The following is a 24,174-nucleotide window of genomic DNA, read 5'->3' on the forward strand; positions in this document are numbered from 1 at the left end:
GACAGGAACGACGTGTTGCTGTGCAGTTCCAAGGCCCAGCCTGGTGTTGGACACATAATAGGTGTTCATTATAAATTGAAAGCAAAAAAACAATTTTTTAAGGAGACTGGGATTTAGTCAAATTCTCTCAGGCTGCGGAAATCTGTTGTTTGTTTTAGACTTACTTTCTTTGCTTAGTAAACAATACCTCACACGGGAATAGCCTTCAGGAGGTTGCAAAGCCCTCCGTGTTTTGCTTAACTTATCCGAAAAATGAGAATTATGAAGTCAATAATTTTATCCTAAGTTTAGAGTTAAGGTGAGAAGGCTCCGAGGCAGACAAGGAGCCAGAAACTGCGGAAAAGACCAGAGCACATGCCGTGTGCACCCCGCTGGTCTCTACCTGGCCACCCTCCAGGGAGTCCCCAGGAGGAAGAGATCACAAACCCCTGCACTTGGTGTTTGAAAATACTATGGAATGTTTCCACTCGTGGGTTTCACTGCATGTTCTCTGGCGACTATTTCAGCAAGCCGAGAATGGGTCTCCTCCGTTATGGGAACACAAAGCCCGTAAGATATGGCAGCACTGCTCAAGCGGTGTGCCCTAAGAACTTTCAAAACATGCAACACTTGACTGTTTACCAGTAGTCAGGGGCACGGATCTCTTTTCCCTTGGATTGTCCACTAAAAAATGACAACAGCCAACACAATAGCTGTCCGGTGTGAATGAATTCAAGTTATACCTATTTTTTTTTGTCAGATTGGCAAAAAAATACATTTTTCGGTGTGCTGGAGAATTTTGGTAATTAGATTCTGTGTGCCATGGGATGAAAAAGGTTGAAAATCGCTGTGACAAGGAAACAGCAATAATGCTGGCACTTTTATCTAATTATCAGCAAGTGCTCTTCCAGGACATTTCATACCTTTTAAAAAATGTATAATGTGCTTGGCAAGTATTTCTCCTTTAGTGAAAACAATTGGTCTTAGCAGCAAAAGATGCTGACAGTCACTGCAGATGGGTGTCTAGTGGCTCCTGCTGGGCTGATAAGAGTCCATTTCCAGGAAAATGTATCCTTGACTTCTTATAAAACACCGATCATCTCAGATAATGGTGACAATCTAGGTACGTATGCTCAGAGTTTTCACTTCCATGCCTTATATTTATCTCTCAGATCAGGCAGTTTTAAACTACTTAATCTATCTGTAAGCTTTTAAATGGAAAAACCGAAGTACAGAGAAGCATGTTGTCTTCGATCCTTCTGCAAACCAAAACACATACTTCTTAAAATAAAATGTTCTTTTCTTGTGCTAAGGACAACCCCCAGGAGGCAGAAATGCAGTCATGCAGCTGCCGGTGGGGAGGGCAGGGAATTTCCTCAACCACCCCTGCAGGAAGAGGAGGGGCCTTATCCACTGGCTGGCTCATCTTAGGAAGATCCACTGGAAATCTGGTGGACACAGGGCACCGTTCTCGGTGCTTGCAGGACGTTTTCCAAAGCACAGATGTTTTTCTCTTAACGGTGAACGCTGGCTGGCTTGTACATATCCTTTTTCAGCGCTCAGCCGACGGGCCGATCCGGAGTGACTTGTCCCCTGTAACTTGGGACCCAGGTTCATTGCTGGATGGAAAACACATCTTTGGCTAGACAGACATAAATCAATACTACGGGAAAATGTTTCCATTTTGGGAAATTCCCCAAAATACAAGTGTCTTTCTGGCTCTGGGCCTATATAACTAGCCATGAGGACACCTCAATAAAAGAGAAAATGGATTTTCAATAGTTTTGCCATACTAGTGATATGTGATTATAAGCTCCTGAAGATTTTTCTGTTCCACTTTAGAAACAAAAAGTTGACTCATTTTCTTCTGGTTAGTGCCTCAGTGTTTTCATTAGGTGTTTCTAAAAGACTTTATCTGAATCACAGTAAGAAAATTATTTCAGAGCTAGGATAAAATTTTACCTGTCATAAACAGCACTGAGTGTTAAAACCTGCTTTGAGCTTAACAAATTACACGGAAGCTTTATGCTCAGGAATACAATATATCAAGTAAAGCAGTAATTTTTCAAACACTGAAAGTTTCAACTAATTTAGATAATACAAGTTTGGAAATGCAAGATTGGCTAAAAATATTATAAATCCTATTAAGTTGCTAAGTTTGTTTTATTAGAATATTTTAATTTCCTAGCAATTAAATAGCACTTAATTTTTTACAACACATATTTCATCATATGGATAGACACATTCATCTTTTATTTATTATCTGTCAAGATTGATATGCTGAGTTATAACTTAGCTTAATGTGCTCTCATCAAGTATCTTGAGGATAAATTTAAATTTTCAGTAAAAATTCAATTGACTTGAAATGTAGACCCAAAAAATGCTTGCGGAGGAAAAAAAATCCATCATTAAGTTTAAGCTTTATGTTTTTGTATTTATTTATATGGTGGGAGAAAAAAACTTTCCAGATAATTATGAATGAGATACTGCCATATAATACATTATTTCTGTGTTAAAGCTCCTGACATTTGCTTTTTTAAAATTAATTTTGAGTTGTATGTGAAAGGTCTACTAATCAGAAAAACACAGGTTATCTTTAAAGTTACTTGTTCAGATATTTCCAAACTGGAAACCTGGAAACTCATGAAGTTGCAAATTGGCATCACACCTTTTCTGGGGACAAAATGGTGAGCTGTTGCTTCCATCCCGGGTGTGTGCACACAGAGCACTGTGTCCACTGAAAACCACCTGGGGCTGGGGTGCACTGTACCTCATGTGTCAACGCTCAAAGTCATCGTTCATTGTGAGCACCTTGAGTTTGAGTTCCAGAAGGGACAGAGATCTGAGCCACGAGATGCCCCCAAGTGAGGAGCCATGTTGAAAACTTCATAAAATGTCTTTGTATAAATTACACCCAGACCTGAGAATAGGGCAGCCCTGTGGAATTTAAATATCAATCTGAAATGTCATTATGTGAAAAACCACCTTAGAAGCACGCTGCCCACTCTTCTCTGAACCAACGGTGTTTCTAGAATTGCCTTTATCCATTCTATCTTTAAAGGAAAATACAGTTTTATTGATATTGTGGTTTTGACACTTAATAGCTATGTGACCTTCGGCAAATTCCTTAACTTCTCTTGCCCTAGGGTCCTCATCTGTAAGGTTGTGGCAGGGATTAAATGAGTTAATGTCATTGTTAAAACTAGTATAATCCCTGACTGGCGTGGCTCAGTAGTTGAACATTGACTTATGAACCAGGAGGTCATGGTTTCATTCCCGGGCAGGGCACATGCCTGGGTGTGGGCTCGATCCCCATTGGGAGGCATGCAAGAGGCAGCCAATAACTGATTCTTTCTCATCATTGATGTTTCTATCTCTCTCTTCCTCTCTGAAATCTATAAAAATATATTTTTAAAAAATATTAATATTATCACTCATCTACTAGATTAACTCATCATTTTGCAGAGAAGCCATTAGCACTAAAATTTAAAAAGCAATTACAACACAATTCATAAGTTTTTTCCAAAATGTAAAAAGACTCAATCTTTAAAAAACTTTCATAAGACCCCCAAAATGACTATTGCTTGGCTCAGAATTATCTATCCTAAGTACATTTGGATTCTTTCTAGCTTTAACCACCCCCACTCCACCCTCCTCCCCACCCCACAACTAAATTCATGCAGAAAAAGAGTCCTGTTGCATCAAAGATGAACTTGCTGATCAAGACTTTGTAACTGATCCTTAGGGCATGCCTCCCAGGCACAGGGTTGGTAAGGAGATGAGTTCCTTCCAGAAGATGAAGCTGAGAGATAACAACAAACAGTTTTCCCTTCTTCAGGATACTCCTCACTACCTTCCTTCTGTGTGAGATTAGGAGTAGCTCTACACTTCCTGCATGTACATTTCATTGCTAGCCTGCAGGCACAACTCTAAGATCGGAAGTATCCAGACTGATCTAAATGTATCCCTAGGTCCTCTCTCTCTGGTGGTCCTGTCCGTCCTCTCTCTCTGGTGGTCCTGGCCGTATCTAGCGATGAGCAAGAAGCACACACCATCTGTCTGGGTGCTCCATTTTCCCACTTGCTGAGGGAGGTCTTAGAGAACAGATGGCACCAATCAGGAGCTCCCACAGATAACACTCAGCTTTCTCATGTGAGCAAAGAAGAGCTGGTCAAAGAAGGCTGCTGAACTAAATTTATGAGCTACTCTACAGAATATGAAGCTAGAGGGGTCATTTCTGCAGTCACTATGCTATTTCTATAACATATAGGGGTCACCTACTAGTACTAGGAAGTAAGGATAGTATTTTAAGTTCAAATCTTTATGCCAGGATTTAGTATCAAACAGGGAGATACTCTTTGCCTCTGCTGCTTGTCTTAGACAAGCACATGAGGGTCCCAGGGAAACTGACTACCTTCTCTAGGTGGTCGTGGTTTAAAGCAGATCCCAATCTCTGGAAGTTTTAGTTGTAGGCCCTTTCCTGGAGAACTATTATTTGAATGTCACTATTCTAGGAGGCAGTCGAATTCAAGGCAGGAGTACACTAAATCACAGACATGATGACAATGCAAATGTTTAGTGCTGGCGGCTGTCTGTTATTTCCCAGGTGATACCATTGGCCCACAGGTTTCCTTTCTTTTTTACAAAATAAGCATATGTTTACTTTATCATTCACCCACATAAAATATATAGAAACAACATACAAACTGCTCAAAATGCAAATACTCTGGTTTACTCATCACAATAGCAAATAAAAAAAATAGCAAAAACCTTTTCAGTTAAATAAAAAAGTGGCATTCTTTATTTACCTACCAAATCTTACTAAGCATTGAAATGCATTCATTTTCATTCTCATGTTCTGTAGTAATATCCTTTCTTCCCTTTTGCCTCTCATTCCCCTAAATTATTTTGATGGGCTCATCTCTAAAAGAAAGATTGTTTTAATTTCCTTAATACCATGTACTTTTTATTGCCCTAATATCAAGAACAATCTAGATTTTTCTTTGTCTCTTACATTTGAAATGAATATTAAAAATAGAGATGCCATCAGCACATTTTCAAGGTAACATGAAAGTTAAGCCCTCAGCAAGCATTTCAAGGCAATGGCATGCCATTTGGTTCTGGGACTTATCATGTTTGGGGAAGTGTCACAGTTGGTACTAAAAAGCAGGACTCACCTACAGAAGCATATCTGATATTAGACATTATTAATAACCTCAAATACAGTTGTTTTCTACAATAGAGAAGCAGTTTTCTATTTCTCTGAGGGTTCCAATTTGACTACCTTGATTCTTTAATGTCTAAATAAAGACAATTCTTGAATGTCAATGACAAAAACATTTAGCAAAAGAATCTTCAACAAAGGTAGAGTTGAAAATGGAATGGTTTCAAATGGAGAAACGACAGCAAGGGAAAGTTCTTGGCTTTTTAAAAGAGGTATATGTACATAGTAAGGAATAAAAGTGAATCAAAACACATAATTCTGTACATGTTAGAAATAGTCAATGTGCTGCCAATACAACAACTGTCCTAAAAAAGATGTCTCGAGGTTTGGAGCCACACATATTTTTCTCTGTATAACTCGATATTTGCATTTGCATAACACATCTTTCCCAGGTTCTGTTAACCCTTAGAAGCATTTAACAACTTTTGGCAATATGCTTTTCTTCAAATAAAACGAGCTTCACAAAACATTATCATCAATGTTTGACACTTGGATTGGGCAAAGTCTTTCTGAAATATGTTTACTCTTCAAAAAACACTTCTTTCCTTCATAAATCAATAGTGCTCCATCTTCAGGTAAATCAGGAGCAGTCACCATCTTAATTCAGATGCTCATATGTTCTCTTCATCCAACATTTTGTTGACGCCATCACAAAGTTTTTTTAAGTGGGGTTTGAAAGTCCCAAAGGGATTATACAAGGCAGCCAGAAAATCACAATCTGAAAAGTGATCAAAGACATTATTAATCCGTCCGTGCGACTTTGCGGTGAGGTGGCGCTGAATGATCTGGTGCAGCAACTCTCTGCATTCGTTCAGCAGCCTGGACAGCACGTTCCGGTCAAAGGTGTAGTCCACCTGATGGAAACTGACCACGGTCATAGCAAGCTGATGAACTTTCTTCTTAAATTTCTCCATCAGCGCGAGCTCATCTTGATTGAACTGATTATTCCTGTACAGAATGGCCAACTTGAGGACTGTTTTGATGAGGTTTTTGATGATCTTCTCGGCCTCCTTCTTGTTCTGGGTGTACTCCCTGGTCACCCGGTACAGCTCATCTAGCACTTCGCTGCTCGTGTCATCGATTAAGGTGGTAGCGATGGATTTGGATACCATTTTACCCAAGATCTTCTTTTGTGCCTGAACGGCCAGGTTTTTGGAATTAAAGACATCTGTGGCCACTAAAAACAAAGAGTGGGGAATAACAGATCAGTATCAGTGACAGAGCAAATGAAAAACAGATACTATGGTGCATTTTCCTTCTCATTTTCCCACTATATGTACGATATGCCTCCCATCTACTAATATTAGTTTCTGTTTAGAAAAGAGCTAAAAAAATTTCCTACATTTCTGGGCATTATGTTCCAATCTGTTGTGCATAATATTTAAAGTCTTTGGCAATTCAAGTATTTTTTTAATATTGATTTTTAGAGGGAGAGGGAGAGAGAGAAACATCAATGTGATAGGGTAACATCGATCAGCTGCTTCCTACAGGCCCCACCTGGGATAGAGCCTGAAACCTGGGCAGGTACCCTAACTGGGAATGGAATCAGCAATCTTATGGTGCATGGGACGACACCCAACCAACTGAGCCACACTGGCCAGGGCGGCAATTCAAGTATTTTATACCTTCTGCTATGTCGTTAATACTTTGCTTAGAAGTTCAACTTTCTTAAAAATAACATTTTCTAATTATAAAAAGAGTATGTCTCAGGAGGGAGTAAGGTTTTGTGCAATTTTTCTCTAGCTTAATTTGATAAGAAAGACATCAAAAATATAAAATAAACTCCACAAGTGTCCTCTGGGAAACAGTTACCAAGGATAATTTAAAGAAACTCATTTAAATGTAAGAGGGACAGATGACAAAGCTATGATATTGAGTAAAATGGCAAAATCATGGAAGCAAATCCAAAGGAGAGCCCAGCTTTACAACCCACTTGTAAAAAGTCAAATTTCCCAAGACACTGGTCAATACCTACCAGTTTGGCCATCCTAACCACCCTGAATTTCAACTCCCAGAAGCTGAGTATTGGAAAAAAATTCATTGGAGAGCTTATTGTCACTTGCTATTTCTGATGAACGGCCACTACTCCCTTTACACCTTTATATGTTTTCAGAAAATAACCATAATGTATGAGCCAATAATATGTGCTACATGAACAATTTACTCTGAAAAAGCTGAGGCTTAGAGTTTACCTCTCAAATTATCTTAACTTAATTTGACTGAGGTTTAAGGTACATATTATAATAGTTGTATGTGTTAAATATTAATGAGACACTAGTGATGTTCCTAGCTTACAGCCAATCAGTGAATGTTTACAGCCAATGCTCAATCAATGTTTATTTCAAACCAAGTTCAGTTTTTCTCCAATTCCCATCCCCCCTCACCTGCCTCTATGCATGCAGCTCCACTACAGCTGTGCTTTCTCCCTCTGCCTTGGTCCTCAGAGCTGTAGAGCTCAGTGTCTCTGCTCCACCTTTGGGTCCAGGAGCAGCTGTTCTCTCTACATATGCCCGTGTACAGGTCTAGGTCTGGGTGTTGGAAAGCACTCATCCAGTAATGAAAGATAAAAGGCTTAAAAAGACACATGATGAAGAATGAGTCAGGGCATCCATGATATACAATTATTTCTAGTTTGGACAGGCCAGCAACATTAGAAAACTGCTGCTTGCGAATCCAGGCTGGGAGCACGTATCAGGAATGACTTCCTCAATGTGGAACTGCCATGTTGGATTTGAAATTTGGGCCTAAGTAGCTCATGGTATATAGTACAGGCAGCTGCAAAGTGGCTCCCTGCGACCAGAACATCATTCCTAAATATGCAGGGCCATACACTGTGAAAGAGCAGCTTGACTGGATTAGAACTAGTACCCTCAAACAAATGTTGATATTTAAACTTCTGAAAACTGAACTGAAACTGCAGAAGAAGAAATGAAATATATTTTGGGAAAGAAAAGGAAAGTGAAAAAGCATGAGAAACAGGCAACTTTGTGAAGGTTTCCAAGCTTTTTAATGCTTTCATCATTTAAGCAAGTAGTCCATTTCTATTCCTATGCTTCAATAGTTTTGCAAAAGAGCATATGGGTTAACTCACACCTAAGAACTGATAGCTAACGAAATGGAAATGGAATCAGCAGTCTTTCAGTGCATGGGATGACACCCAACCAACTGAGCCATGCTGGCCAGGGCGGCAATTCAAGCATTTTATACCTTCAGCTATGTCGTCAATACTTTGCTTAGAAGTTAATATTACCATCTTAAAATCAGGGACTATCTTCCATTACTGAACTTATGATATGAATCTCAACAAGTAAATAAACCTGATTTATACAGAAAGGGATACCCCCAAATTTTCAAATACACAGTAAATAACTTAGGATTTCAGGTATTTATCCTATCTTATAAAATAGTAATATGCAAATTGACCATCACTCCAAGACACAAGACGGCTGCCCCCATGTGGTCAAAGATGGCTGCCCCCATGTGGACACAAGATGGCCACCACAAGATGGCCTGCAGGGGAGGGCAGTTGTGGGCAGTTAGGGGTGACCAGGCCAGCAGAGGAAGGCAGGTGGGGGTGACTAGGCCAGCAGAGGAGGGCAGTTGGGGCAGACCAGGCCAGCAAGGGAGGGCAGTTGGGGGGACCCAGGCCTGCAGGGGAGGGCAGTTGAGGGGGATCAGGCCTGCAGGGGAGGGCAGTTGGGGGGACCAGGCCTGCAGGGGAAGGCAGTTGTGGGCAATCAGGCCAGCAGGGAGGGCAGTTAGGGGTGACCGGGCCAGCAGAGGAGGGCAGTTGGGTGGGACCAGGCTTGCAGTGGAGGACAGTTGGGGGGAACCAAGGCATGCAGGGGAGGGCAGTTGGGGGGTACCAGGCCTGCAGGGTACGGCAGTTGGGGGGGACCAGGCCCGCAGGGGAGGGCAGTTGGGGGCAATCGGGCCAGCAGGGGAGCAGTTAGGTGTCAATCAGGCTGGCAGGGGAATGGTTAGGGGGTCATCAGGCTGGCAGGCAGAAGCAGTTAGGGGAAATCAGGCAGAGGCAGGTGAGCGGTTGGGAGCCAGCAGTCCTGGATTGTGAGAGGGATGTCCAACCGCCCGTTGGTGGGATCGGGCCTAAACGGGCGGTTGGACATCCCTCAAGGAGTCCCAGATTGGAGAGAGTGTAGCCTTGGCTGAGGGACAACCCCCCGCCCCCCATGCACAAATTTCGTGCACCGGGCCTCTAGTTTTATATAAAGTTGAAAGGTTATTCTGCTTTTAACCTCTTCAAACACAGCACAGTCACAAACATCCCATCTGGGATTCATTGTAATGCCTATGAGATGGAGCACTGTCATACACGGTAAAATAACTGAGGCTGGCAGAGTGTGGTCCTGGATTCCTCGGTGCTCCTTTTTCCAAGGCTGGACTGCAAGTTTGCCTCTCGTCTAGGCTACTTTTCTTATCAAATCTAAATATCCCATTTAATTTCAAACACAGAGACCAAACAGAAACTCTGTGGTGCAGCACTTTCACTTCTCACAAGAGAAAGCATAAAAGGCAAGGCTACTGCCAGTTAAGCAAGATGGGTCCTCACTTACTGGTAACCACGTCTGAACCAGGACAGAAAGTTGATCTTTGAGGCTCTCACGCTTATCTCAGGAACTTCAAACCCTGCTCTAGAAACACGGCAGTAGCTTCACATTGGTTTTGTTCTGCAGTCCCCTTTCAAAACGAGAACGAAGCTCTTTCTCCCCCTTTGCAGGGAAGACGCGCCTGCAGCTCATTTATTTTCTCCCGTTAGTGGAGGCTTCTTTGGAGCCAACTGGGGGTTGCGGCTGGGAGTTCTTGGCCAGGATTGTGTGGTCTGTGATCATGAAATGTGATTTTCTTTTCCTAGAAAATTAACCGCCTTTAGCCATTCCTGCTCAGGCTCATTTGTCAGTTCCACATCCTCTACCAGGTCCCGTAAAGGCCTGGTGTATCTCAGGGCTAGTCCTGGACCGTTTTTCTGCTTCGCTCTACCCTCACTCCTGTGTGACCTCATCCACTCCCGTGGCTTCAGATGCTTCCATGTGCCAATGACACCCACAGTCATAACTCAGCCCTGACCTCTTTTCCGAATTCATTTTGCAAATGCATTCAAGGTTTTTCTTTTCCTTGGCTATTTGGCAGGCATCTGAAATGTATCATGTCCCAAACCGAATCCTTGGTTTCCTCCTGCCTCCAAAGTACTCCTCCACTCTATTACCATCCTAATTAATAGCATCCCTTCCATCCATTTGCTCAAGCCAGAGTCCTGGGAGTCACCCACCATACTATCCGTTCCCTTACCCAGTCCATTATCAAGTTCTTTCTATGCTACCTGCCTCGATTCTCTAAATTCTATCCACTTCCCACCATCTCCACACAGATTAGTCTAGTTTATGCTCCCTTCCAATCTCTCCCCACAAAGTAGCCAGGGTTTTTAAAAATGTAAATTAGAAAATGATGCTTCCCTTAAATTATTTGCTAACCATCACACTTTATTGTTCCTGAAATTCTCATTTGCCTAAATTTTTAATGTGTGCCTCTCCTTACCAGAATTTAAGTATTTTTTTTAAAATCCTCACCCAGGGATATTTTTCCGTTGCTTTTTAGAGAGAGTGGAAGGGAGAAACATCAACATGAGAGATACACATCATCGACTGGTTGCCTCTTGCCCGGGGCTGGGGATCGAACCCCCAACTGAGATATGTGCCTTTGACCGGGAAGCCCATGGCTCTTTGGTCTGCGGGCCAACACTCTAACCACTGAGCAAAACTGGCCAGGGCAGAATCTAAGCTTTTTGAGAGCAGAGACTGTGTCTTGCTCACTGTGTCATCCCGGGGCCTAAAAGGGCGCCTGGTACATGGCGCTGCTGAAAGAAGCAGAAGCCATTTCTCCCCTCTTCACTATACTTAAATACTTCTCCATGAAGACATGCTGAGCTGCAGAATTAGAGTTTTAAATATATACGTGGGAGTTTTTGTTTGTTTGCTTTAAAGGGTAATGAAACAGATACTTGTTTTATCTAGCTAACAATGTCGTTTCCTTCCCCTTAAGAGCACTCCAGAGGGTGGTTTCTCTGATAGTCATCAATCAGCTCTCTTCAAGAGGGAAGATTTGTTACGCAGCAGAGGACAACAATTCAATTACTCAGTGGTTCTGACGGAGATACAGTAGAGGAAACTTCTACTTCTGATTGGATCTGTGATTAAGCATGTAACAGAGGGATGGACCAAAGGTATGTCCTGGGGCGCGACCACGATGTGGATAGATGTTCTCAAGGAGAAAGTGCTGGAAGTATTGACTCAATGTTTTACCTATTAGGATGAATTCACTTGTGCTTTAAAATATACATGTACATTGTTGACTAATGAAAAATGAAGCCATATGTTAAAAGTAAACAAAGGATTATTACTATGTTAAAACTACTTAAGAGTATTTTACAGAAACAACTGTAAATGCTATTTTGCACCTACTTATCTCACTGCCCCTCCCCCCATCCTTGGTAGCTCCTTTCTTGGCTTAATCAAATAGTCCATCTTAGCAATGTTTGCTGAAAAGCAAATTGATATTCAGGGAATCCTGGCTTCAACATCAACAGTTATAAATCTGGAGATAAACATTAATGGTAAAAATATACTGACCACTGTATATATTTTACAAAGTACTCAGAAGGTTAAAAAAACACAAAAACACATTTTCACAGCATTAACTAATGAGAAATTAGTTTTATGAAATTAACAAAAATTCCCCATAACCTTACCCCAACTCAGAAATTGCTAATACAGTGAGGCACTCAAGTCACTTCTTTACAACCTCACCAGCAAATACATAATTTCTTCACCCATCAAACTTGTTATACCTGGAGCTTTTAAATAGCGACGACAGATGCACATTTATGCCACTGCTAATTCTTGCCTCGTTAAACTTTGATCAAGTGGGCCCAGCAATTAGAAAGGATGAAGAAGAAAACAAGTTAGAGAGCATGCCTGGCTGTTGTAGTCTGTTAATAAAAGTTCTTTAAACAGATACATAAAATCTTATTTCTCTTGCCTCTGAGTGACTCCAAATCTAAATGGGGCTTAACAAAAAAGACAGTTTGGGGAGCAGCAAGTGGCCATAAGCAACCGTAAACACTGTCACAAGAAGTCAACAGGCTGAGAGTTGACCTGCCTACACTGGGATTTGGAAATGCTCCGGAGAAGTAAGGGATAGTCGGAATGGCTGGAGAGCCTTCACACCAACAAATCCCAAAGTGGAAATTCAACAGGATAGAGAAGAAACAGCAAGCAAAAAGAGAAGCAGAGTGCAGGGGTGGGGGTGGAGGACCACAGTCAGCATAAGCAGCAGAGATTCCAGCCATGAGGAGGCTGCCCCGGGAAGGGTCAGATCTCTGACCAAGGCAGCCAGCTGGAGGCAATCTTAGCCAGAGAGAAAGGACAACTGGCCTTAGGTCACACAGACGAGGCCCTAACACAAAAGAACATAGTCTTGAAATAATTAATACATCTGGGATCCTTAACCTGATATTGAACACACATTTGGGTGTGTATGAATTTTCCTGACCCTAAGTGGTTAAAAACCAATGGTATGCATCATTACAGTGACAAGTTCTGTCATTCACTCTGTGTGTTACCTACCACTTCCAAAAAGTACATGCTCACTTAAAATGGCAACATAATTAAAAAGACAAATATAGTCCGGCTGGTGTAACTCAGTGGTTGAGCGTTGACCTATGAACTAGGAGGTCACGGTTCGATTCCTGGTCAGGGCACATGCTCAGGTTGCAGGCTTGATCCCCAGTGTGGGGCCTGCAGGAGGCAGCCAGTCAATGATTCTCTCTCATCATTGGTGTTTCTATCTCTCTCTCTCTCTCTCTCCCTTCCTCTCTGAAATCAATAAAAAGTTTTTTAAAAAATGACAAATAGAAGGGGAAAGTGGTGACTTTAAAATGGGCCAATAAAGAAAAAAAAATATCACTGGGTGGCTTTTCAATGGGATATTAGAACTTGTAATGCACCCCCTTTCAGAGTCTTTTTATTGTTCTTTATTTTGTTATTTGACAACTTTGAGTTGCAGAAAACTGATAGTATTGCAAATGCCTCTTGTCCATAGAAGAAAAACTTGTTTTCTTCAGCCAGGCTCCTCTGAACCCCAATGCCCTTCAAAATTATCTTTCGTCTCTGGACTCTTACTTAAGTTACACACAGCCTTTCTCCAGATTGCTGAAGCCTTCTTAATGCCGGAACAAGAACCCCAGCAGAGGGGCAACTGATTTCTCCTTTTCTTGTTTGTCTGTGTTGCAATTGGACTTCTCCTTTGAACCTACCATAATAGTTGACTGATTCATCATTAATTAATGAGGCAAGTAATACCCTTGACATGCACATTTTTTATTGTATAAGAGTCATGAGTTTACCTTCTTAAAAACATACCCGTTAACACATATTAACTTTAAAGAAAAATAAGTACAGTATAAGCTTGTCTTCTAGTACACATTTCCTGTGGCAACTAATTCCCCCAGGTCCCTGGAAAAGAAGAGTTTACTTATAAAAGTCCAAATATCCTGTATCTAATGGTTCCTCGTACTGACATACTGCTCAGGGATATCACTGAGATTCTGTTTCCCCATCTCTAACATGAGAATAATGATCTCCACTTCTTGGAATTGTTCCAAAGATAAATAGGCATGGACCATATAGGACATGTCTCACACAATGCCTGGCACAAAATCTTCTCCACAGATCTGTTTAAAGAACTCAACAAATTAGTCCCTGGCCTGGTAGCTCAGTTGGTTAGAGCATTGTCCTGATATGTCAAGGTTGTAGGTTCAATCCCCAGTCAGGGCACATACAAGAAACAACCAATGAATGCATAAATAAGTGAAACAACAAATCAATGTTTCTCTCTCGCTCTCTCCCTTCCTATCAAATCAATCAATAAAAAAATAAATAAATAAAATAACTCAACACAGTCAACTTCAAACATATCCTGATGGTCTTTTGTACTGAATCACATTTGGTCAAAATTATTCAACTCCTTCTGGAAGTAATATGGAGCTGGGAAATGCAAAATGCCAGATGGCTGTGTGAAAAGAGACCTCACACAGTTCAGTTAGTTCAGTTATCAAGGAGCTGTATTTCCTCTTCCATGATGACATTAAAAAAATCTAATACATATTAAAACTATCAGGAAATTTCCCTTTTTTAAAGGTGTTGAATCTCTTGTTAGTAACAGAGTCAGTGGTACAGGGACTGTGATAGGTAGTGTAAGGTTATTTTATCCAGAGAAAATTGGAGAACAGAACTAAAGGCTACTACAAAAAAGACAGGAGGAGAAACAGTGTCAACATCCATGCAAAACTGCACAACAGAAGCAAGATGTAAAGGAAATGAGCCAAAGATAAAGTTGAAGTGAAAATCCACAGCAGCCGACAAGATCACTCCAGTCACATTATCTCACCCAGCGTTTCTGAAGCCTCCCGGGAACCCAAATGCAGGGCAGGAAGCCGAGAGAGAACAGCGAGGGTGGAAATACAAGGCTTAAGGTCAGGAGTCCTGGGTTGCAAACTTGGGTGCAATTTAATTTCTTTGAATCTCAGTTTTCTCATCTGCTAAGTGGAGCATCATTTCAGCTTAAGTGAGATTTAATGAGGTGCAAATCTGAAAGCATCCAGCAATGTGCTAGGCTCATGGCCAATGCACATGGGTTTTGCTCCCTTACTATCACTTGCAATGGAGGAGCAGGGACTCACACCAAATACTTGCACACACTGTGTTCTTTTGACTCATTTCTCCGTTTATTCCCTATTTTTCAAATTTGTGGACAAGAGAAATTATGCCCTAAAGAAAACACTATGAAGCCTCTCCCTGAGTAATCTCAGACTACTTTTGTTGCTTTAATTCTAGAATTTCTCCATGACTTTGTGTCTCTTATTCCGATGGCTTAGTTTTTGAATGATTTGAAATTGAAAAATGTCACTTTCTGAGTCTCAACTCCTTTGACTTCATAATAGACCCCATCTCTTCTCCTTTTCTGTCAGTGCTCTAGAAATCTTATGATGCTTTGATTGCTTTCTGCATGGCATAAGCTCTCACAAGAAACCCCTGCTGCCTCCAGGTTCACTAATAACAGGATTGGAAAAAAATTGGTGATATGAAGTGGTATTGTTGGACCCCAGGGAATGTCAGTCTGGGAAATATTAGGACAGAGGTTACAAGAATAGAAATGAATTCTGTGGCTACCCAAAGTCAGAATGGGAGATTTTCAGTCATGAGAGCCCATGGCTAGATAACATATTTTGAACTTTTACTATATTATCCCCAGAACTGCCCAGAATTTGTAGTTATCTTATTGGAGCTTCATAATCACCCCAACCGAGAAGTTATTATTATCCTCATTTTATATATAAGGTAACTGATGCCCTGAGAAATTAAGTTATTTCTCAAGGCCATAGGTCATTAAGTAGAAGAGATGAACTTGAACTCTGATATGTCCAACTGCAAGCTTTTCTCTTAAGAATTTCATTATATTGCCCTGGATAGGTAGCTCTGTTCGTTAGAGTGTTGTCCTGATACTCCAGGTTGTGGGTTCGATCCCCGGTTAGGGCACATACAAAAAGCAACCAATGGATGCATAACAAAGTGAAACAACCAATCGAAGTTTTTCTCTCATCTCTCTCTAAAACAAATTTTAAAAAAAGAATTTCATTATACTACACAAGCTTAAGAAAGCAGCTTCCTCTTGACGGTATAGGAAGACAATAATATTCAACTAAGTCAAGTGAAATAAAAGAAAAGAAAAGCCAGCCAAAACCGGTTTGGCTCAGTGGATAGAGCGTCAGCCTGCAGACTGAAAGGTCCCAGGTTTGATTCCAGTCAAGGGCATGTACCTTGGTTGTGGGCACGTCCCCAGTAGGGGGTGTGCAGGAGGCAGCTGATCGATGTTTCTAACTCTCTATCTCTCTCCCTTCCTCTCTGTAAAAAAAAGAAAAAAAATCAATAAAATATATTAAAAAAAAAAAAGAAAAGCCAGAGATCACATCTCCCTGAGGAGGAAATGGATTCCATAAGGTAAATCAACCCAGCTGGGCTTGAAATAGTCTGTTTTTCCAGAGCAGTTTTAAAACATTTTAAAATATAATTTAAAGTACAAAAATATGCATATGTTATTCAAAGGGCAGAATGTAAATATATAAAGCGAAAAGTCTCTGTTTCAGCCTTACCACCCACTGTATAGTTCTGACCCCAACCCCTGCTTCCAGGGGGGCAACACTGTTCTTAGAATTTTGGTACCCTTTCAGAGTCTGGTTTTTTTCTGTGCATTGATAAGGGTAACTATGAATAGGTACTGAGCAGTAAGTATTAAAGGCTTGCAGTTCTTAAAAAAATACAACTTTGATTGATGAGAGACTATAAACTGGAAGTGTCCATAATTCCATGCATGATTCCAACATAAAGTGATGATTGCTAGAGGCACCTGGCTATATTATCTTTGTTCCCACCCATGCAATAGCAATGGCAGTCTTTCAACAAGTGATGAGAAGGAAGTGAGTGTGAAACACAGGTCTTTATTTAATGGGGGGGGGGGGGTGGATATAAGTGCTATGATTAGGGCAATCATAGAGCTTATCCTCTAAATGGGGTACCTTTGAAAAGAGCACTATTAGCAATTAGACGGTGACAGCAGATCTGTAACTATCCCAGGTAAATGTCTGTAGTTACTTAAGACTCTACTTAAGTACTTAAGCACTAAAGACACTCAAGCTAAATAAGAAAGGGTCAAAAGTATTACCCAAATTTTTAGGACCTGAGAAATTTCTTGGGAACCCCACAGGAGCACTAGCTAGCATTTCCCCCAACATTAACAACAAAAACTAGTTCTTCAAGAAGTTGAGTTTCTGTTGTTTTTTTTAAAGGAAGTTAAGAGGTTATGGTGGAGGGTGGGGGGGGGGGGATTCTCTCTAGTTACATAAGTTTGGGAAACAGTGTATAAATATACTAAGGTCCCCTTTGAGGTGGACAAAATGCACTAATAATATAAAAGGTCTTAAGCACCAGGCAGTAAAGAAACATTTTAACTTTACTTACCCAAGTTTTCCACCGAGGACCCATGCACCAAATTTCTGGAATAAGGTCAGTAACCAACTGACTTAGGCCCTTGCTATTCCTCTGGAATGGATTCACAACCATCTCATGCACACAGGGGAGGGCAAGACAGGCAGTCGGGCAAAGCTAGGCAAAGGGGCACTGTGAACCCAGGCTATCTAGAGTCACACTGTTAGGGTCAGAAGCTCAGCTCTCCCACTAAGTGCCCGTATCCCTGTGGCAAACTACCTAACTTCTCTGTGCCTCAGTTTCCTCATGTGCAAATGGAGATACCTAAGGTTTTCATGAGAATTAAATTAAAATAATTCATATGCAGTGCTTAGAATAGTGCCAGATTTAAAAATAACTGGGTCGATTTTTAGAAACTATTATTATTGTCATTAATACTGCTATCATCATTAAGGTAGATATTGTAGAAGTTCTGCTGCTTTGGGATGACACAGTCTTGTGGTCATGTCTTGTGGAATAGGAGTGAGGGGATTAGAGAGTACATTAACCCAAAGACATGAATCATTCAACAAAACTTCTGTTGAGTATGTGTCAGGTACTGTAGTTTCAAAGATAAATAACACTATCCCTTATCTCCAGACATCTGTGTAATACAGGGAGGGAGTGGGGGGGGCACATAGCCATGCAGAACGCAAGATGCAATGGTAGCAAAGAGAGGGAACATTAATTTGCTACATGGAGTGATACAGGGAGGCAAGATTTGTCAAAAGGAAATTGACCCAAGAGATCTACCTTGAAGGAAAAAAAGATTCTGCCTTAGAAATAAATGAGATTGCATTTCAGAGCTGACCTATAGAATTCTTCCTGGCTGGTTAGGGACTAAGAATTCTGTTCAGCCGTGTATCTGTGTGGCACGTACCCAAGGATGCATGTGGGTCCTATGGCTTTTAGAAAAACTCATAAATTATGTATAAGGTTGTCAAGGCCCATGAAAATTCATTACAAAGGCACTTGATTTTCCTGAGGGTATTTGTAGGGAGAGGACGGACAGAACAAGTATCTGGAGTGGCATTCTGGTGAGATGGGCCACCTGCATCAGAAGGGCCTGGAGGCCTCCTAGAAATACAGGTTGCCAGACCCACTGAATCAGAATCCCTAAGACTGCAGCTTAAGAAGCTGCATTTGTAAGAAGCGACCTATGTGGTTCAGTTGTATAATGAAGTTGGAGGACCCCAGCTCTGAGGTGTACTTTTAGAAGACTGTACTTTAAATTTTCAAATAGACTATGCTTTTGAGTACACTTTGGTCATGAAGGCATGCTTTGAGTAGACTAGGAACAGATTTGATTCCCTCTCAAAATTTTTTCACTAAAATAATAGATGCGAGCTTCTGCACAGAATCCATAACATAACTTATTATACTAAAGCCTCCAAGAATTTTAATAATGTATCCAAGAGAATAGAAAAGTTAGTCTCTTTTACATGCTACTTTAACAAAGTTTAAACTATTGCTAGGCTTCAAATTAAATAAAAATATCCTATAAGCGGTTATACAAAACTGACTTCAGTAAACTATGCTTTTTCTTTTTTTAATTAAGTGAACCCTTCCTTACTAATTATGCTGTTCCAATATGTTATGATTTCCTTAAAGACTTTTCAACTAAGCTGTGTTTACGCACATATTTTCTCGAGGACATGCAGACTCTTCACTGTTGATAGGATCCAATCTTACCCCAGAATGAAGGTGAAAATCCTCTACACACGCTCCATGATTTCTGTTTCTCCGCTCCTCGGTTCCCCAGGCCTGCCAGAGGCCCTAGCCTCTGATGAATATTTATACCCACGTGGTGTTTAGAAAACCAATAACAGATTTTAAAACCCAGCTGAAGGGCAGTTTGGTTACTGAGCCAGCCCCTAAAAGTGGCCTGGGCGGTCAACATACCCTTTCTGGTCTCATCAGGTGGCTCCCGGCCACAGAACAAGGGCAACCAGACAACAAAATTACAGCTGACATTTGTGTAGAACTCTACAGTTTGCAAAATATTTTCACTTGTGTGAAAGTGTTCATTCTAGTTTGGTCCTCTTATTACCTAACCCTGTGGGAGCCAGGTGAGAGACCTGAGGCTCAGGAATCAAGTGCCTTGTCGAGGGCATGGAATTAGCGGCAGAGCTAAGGCCATTGCTGCCTACATGGCCGCTCAGTAAGGAAAGTGAGATGAAGACAGTGTTCATTGGTCATGAATTTTCTATCCAATGTCACAATGCTGCTCAGCCGGCTGCAGAATCCCACTTCTTAGAGTCTGTCTGCTCCCCAAGATAAAGCAACTCCTTGAACCCAAAAAAGAAGGCTCACAGGTCTCACACATCACAGAACAGACACTAAAGAGAAGCTGTGTACCTACCCTCTCCCTCTTCCTCCATCTGCCTGAGAAAGGCCTGCTCATCCTGTAAGGTTCAGTTTAAATGCCACCTTTTCCAAGATGCTTTTCCAAACCCATGGCTGAATGATTTCTCCAGATCCAAAGAGGAATAAATCTTTCCTTTTAAGATGCCTTTTCTGCCATGTGGGAGAGTTAAATTCCTATTGTATCTTACTTGATTATGATTTTTGACAACTAAGGTACCATGTCCATTCAGCTCTGTATTCTTCAAAGTGTTTAACATGTACTCCACCTAGCCTGGAGTGAATAAATCCCCGTTCTCTAATCTGCCTCCATGAAACCCATCACAATGTATTTTTAACTTTATTTTTATTGTTGACACTATTACAAATGTCCCCATTCCCCACCCCGCCTCTTGCCACCTCCACCCAGGTCCCACACCCCTTCTCACTGGCCACCACCACCCTGTTGTCTGTATCTGTGGGTTGTGCATATATGTTCTCCGCGATATTTTTTTTACAGCAATTCATGAAGATTGTGCCGGGAAGTCAATTCAATTCCATATATCTAGAGCTTAACAAATGAACTTCTACTCCATGAACAAAAGCATAGCCTTACATGTGGGATGTAAAATACTCTTTGTTTTAAAGGAGCGTAAGTTAGATAAAAGACATGCCTTTTCTTTTTTCGTCTACTGCTTCTCCCCTGCCCCTTGGCAAAACATACAGAATAACCAGCCACTTTTGTGTGGAGAATTGACCATATTTAGCTAACTCCATCGCTACTGCAAGTCTTCTGGAATCACCCATGCAAATATCTCAAACCCATCTGTTTGAATATTTTGGGAGCAGTCGCCTCTTGGCCTCAGTTTGGGCATTTCTCAAATATGCATCTTGGCACAGCCTCCCAACATTCTTGTCAAAACCTTTCCCCAACAACTGTATTCACATGTTAAGCTAGTCATGCATTTTAGAGCCATGTCAATGTCCTAGAGACCAGGTCCCCTTAAAGGTAAGGGAATGGTTAATGGGATCTGCTGGGCTTTAAAGTGAACAATCTCATTCCAAGCATCACAATACACAGAATCTCTGAAACTTTAGGCTACATCCTGGAAAACCCCTCGGCGCCACTGGAGCAGTGCCTCTCCCCGCTGGGTACTCCCAACGAGGCACTGCTCTGTGAAGTGGCTTCTGCGCCTTTCTAGCCTTTCCTCCTGGCCCCTAATGCTCAGGTAGCTCTGCTTTGTTAAGATCGGGATACCTTGCAGAGGTTGTGACCAGGACACCGCATTATTTGGCCTGCCCAGCGTTACACTGTTCTTAGAATTAGTGGTTGTTGATAGAAAATTGGGAAATTGAACCTCAACATCTGTGTTTCTGATTTTCTTTGAAACATTCTAATATCTGGCCAAATGGTGTCCTCCATTCCCACACAGCAATGACTGCCTCGAGGTACATGGTGGCTGCCCCCGTTAGAGGGAGCCTACCCTCTGCAGTTCACCACAAGCCCTCCCTGCCATCTTCACACATGGATGTTCCTTTCCTGGCTCTGCAGGCATTGGCGTGGGCAGCTCCTTCCTTACAGAAATTAAGTGGGACTATATTTCAGAGCCGATCTACAGAGCTCCTACTGGCTAGTTAGGAATTAGCAATTCTGCCCATCCGTGTAGCTGTATTTCGGAAAACCAAGGACATGTGTGAGTCCTACAAATTTTAGAAATAATTTAAATTGTTTAGCCAGGGAGATTCTGAGGAGGGTTTTTGTTGGGGGAAGCGGTGGGAAGGTTAAGAGTAATAATGATTTGTTTTTATACCACTTGTTATTAGGCCACAGAGTTCAGGAAGCTACATGTGGGGCACCTTATTTCTACATGTGCCCATTTTATAAAGATGAACTTGGCTTTCCCATACCAGTGGGAGTTCTACCCAGTAAACAGATGTTTAGCAGACACGCCTTCCCCAGTCATTAATTCATTCACTCGACACATTTTTACTGAGCACCTACTGGATGCCAAAGTGCCTGCTCTCAAGAAACCCAGATTCTAGCAGAGGAAGATCTAAAACATAAACAAACATGTAAAAAAAAAAAAAAAAGTCAAGTAGTGGTAGGAGCTAAAAAAAAAAAAAAATTAGGGGTGTGTGTGTGTGTGTGTGTGTGTGTGTGTGTGTAAGAGTAAAAGAGGATGGCAGGGGCGGGGCTTTGCTATTTTATCCAGAGTAGGGGAGGAAGGCCTTTCTGAAAAGAAGACATTTCAGCAGAGATGTTAAGGGGAAAAGGGAGAGCTATGTTGGGTGAAATCCTACCCATTCCCTCATAGTCCTTCAATGAAGCCTTTATTGACTAATCAGTCAGAAATGTTTTGTCCTCTCTCTAACTCTTACTGCAAACTACTTGATATCATATTTATTTGTTTCCATTTTCCCCTAAAGTAAAATCCTTGGGACGGATTACAATTTATTCTTTCTTTCTTTCCATCTTAATCTTTATCCGCTGGTTTAAAAATATTCACAGGTCCTTTTGAGGATGCAGAAAGATAAGGGGGTAGAGGCATGGGGCATGAGTTATAATTTTTATAAAACACAAGCAAAATAAGATACTATAAACTACATTACTATTAATTATCATATCTCAAACACTCTTACCTAAGCTATGAATATTCCAATGTAATCCTTTGGAAAATGTTTATTCTAAATGAGTCAATTCATAACTAAAGATAGGCATCAAAAAAATCTTATCTTGATAACATTTGGAATTGGGAAGAATTACTGTATAACCCATACTCTGAAGAAATAATAAGATAATTTTGTTCCTAAAATAGATGTTGCTTTTTTAAGATTAAAAAGGGCATGTTTATTTTTTTTAATTGGTTTGCGAGAGAGAAGAATGGGGAGAGTGGGAGAGAGGGAGAGAGAGTGAAACATCAATTTGCTGTTTCAGTTATTTATGCATTCACTGGTTGATTCCTGTATGTGCCCACAACAGGGATTAAACCTGCAACCTTGGTGTATCAGGATGATGCTCTCTAACCAACTGACCAGGGCAAAAAAGGGCATATTTTAAAGAATTAATTAATAAAAATTGGAAACTTAAAAAGGCATAAATTCTGCCTTTCTTTGCTAGCTTGTTAAGAAAGAAAAAGTTAAAGATTAAGTTGGGATATAATGTAAAAGTCATTGAAATTGGCTAACAAATTAAATTTAGAATTAAGAAATAAGGAAGTCTCCAAGAACCATAAAGACAAATAGTTTGTTAAAATAACTGTAACCCTTTGGTGTTGATGACACATACATGATATATTAAACTCATTTTTCAGTTAAAGAAAATAACTAAAAAGACCATTATAGTCATTCTCTTGTAAGAACTAAAAAACGTCTCCCTAAATATATTAACTTGCTGTCTTGGAGACGGATTACTTCCCTAATGGTAGATATTTGGGTAAAGTAAACTTTGGCAAATAACATAACGGATCAATTTAACGACTAGTTGCCAAATAGCAACAAAATAAATCACTTCTCTAAACCACTGTGGCAGCCCCCACCTTTTAGTAGCTTTGTATTTCCACCCACTCATTCAGCATTCCAGAATGAATTACAGCCACCATTCCACCTCTCAGCATTTCTATCACCGGTCCTGCTTTTGGAGATGGAAGAAGCCATGCGGACCACAGAGGCCCAAAGGTTAACTCAGGGTCACAATGTGACCCCCATTCACTCCCCCAGGTCCCTGGCTCCCCTGTGAAAGGTGCTTTATGTTGGGATTCTCAAAATTACAAGCAGTACTTCCTCCACCTAAAACAGAGCTGACCAACTTTTGGCTGGTAATGCGTTTTGTTGGGCCTCAGTAACGTTTTTTTCTGTTTTAAATTTAGATAAAATTCATATAACATAGTATTCACCATTGTAACCATTTAAAAAGTGTACACTTCAATAATTTGTATTATATGCACAATGTCATGCATCACCACCATCGAACTTCAGAACATTCTTATCACCTCAAAAAGGGAGCCTCATAATACTTGTGTGTGTGTGTGTGTGTGTGTGTGTGTGTGTGTAAAAGTTGGGAGCTGTGAGATAAAAATTCACATTTCCAGCTTTTCTAGAAAAATGACCTGGCAACACTGGAGGGGATGGCGGGGAGAGAGGGCCCTCCCAATATACCACCTGGCAACATGCCTAAAGCGGCCAGAAAACTACCCAAGGCATATGCGTTAGCCACCCTTGCCTTACGCGATCAGAGATCAGAGGCTCGCACATTCTGGGTCACTTCTCAGAGAGCCTTGGGGGTGACTCCATAGGCTAAGGCCCTCCCTCTGTTCCCCTGGCTGCCGATCAAGGCAAGCCAGACCGCTTCCCACCTCTGACTCTCCAGCAGATCTCTTGGCTTCTGCCAACTTCTACTTCTTCTATTTTTTAAAAATATATTTTTATTAATTTCAGAAAGGAAGGGAAAGGGGAAGAGAGATTGAAACATCAATGATTCGAGAGAATCACTGATCAGCTGCCTCCTGCATGCTCCTCACTGGGGATCAAGCCCGA

At 41.1% G+C, this 24,174-nt stretch overlaps 1 protein-coding gene across 4 annotated transcripts in view; it reads right to left on the reverse strand.

The window, feature by feature from the left end:
• Positions 1 to 3,662: 3,662 nt before the first annotated feature.
• Positions 3,663 to 24,174, reverse strand: part of TNFAIP8 (TNF alpha induced protein 8) — a 111,952-nt gene continuing 91,440 nt past the window's right edge. For all 4 annotated transcript variants that reach the window (XM_079793288.1, XM_079793287.1, XM_079793289.1 and 1 more), the window contains exon 2: positions 3,663 to 6,380. In XM_079793288.1, the coding sequence (XP_079649414.1) occupies positions 5,815 to 6,380 (566 nt within the window). In that variant the 3' untranslated portion in view covers positions 3,663 to 5,814. The remainder of the gene's footprint in view (positions 6,381 to 24,174) is intronic.

This window comes from Cnephaeus nilssonii (assembly GCF_951640355.1).
Source record: "Cnephaeus nilssonii genome assembly, chromosome: 2".
Classification (NCBI taxonomy): Eukaryota; Metazoa; Chordata; class Mammalia; order Chiroptera; family Vespertilionidae; genus Cnephaeus; species Cnephaeus nilssonii.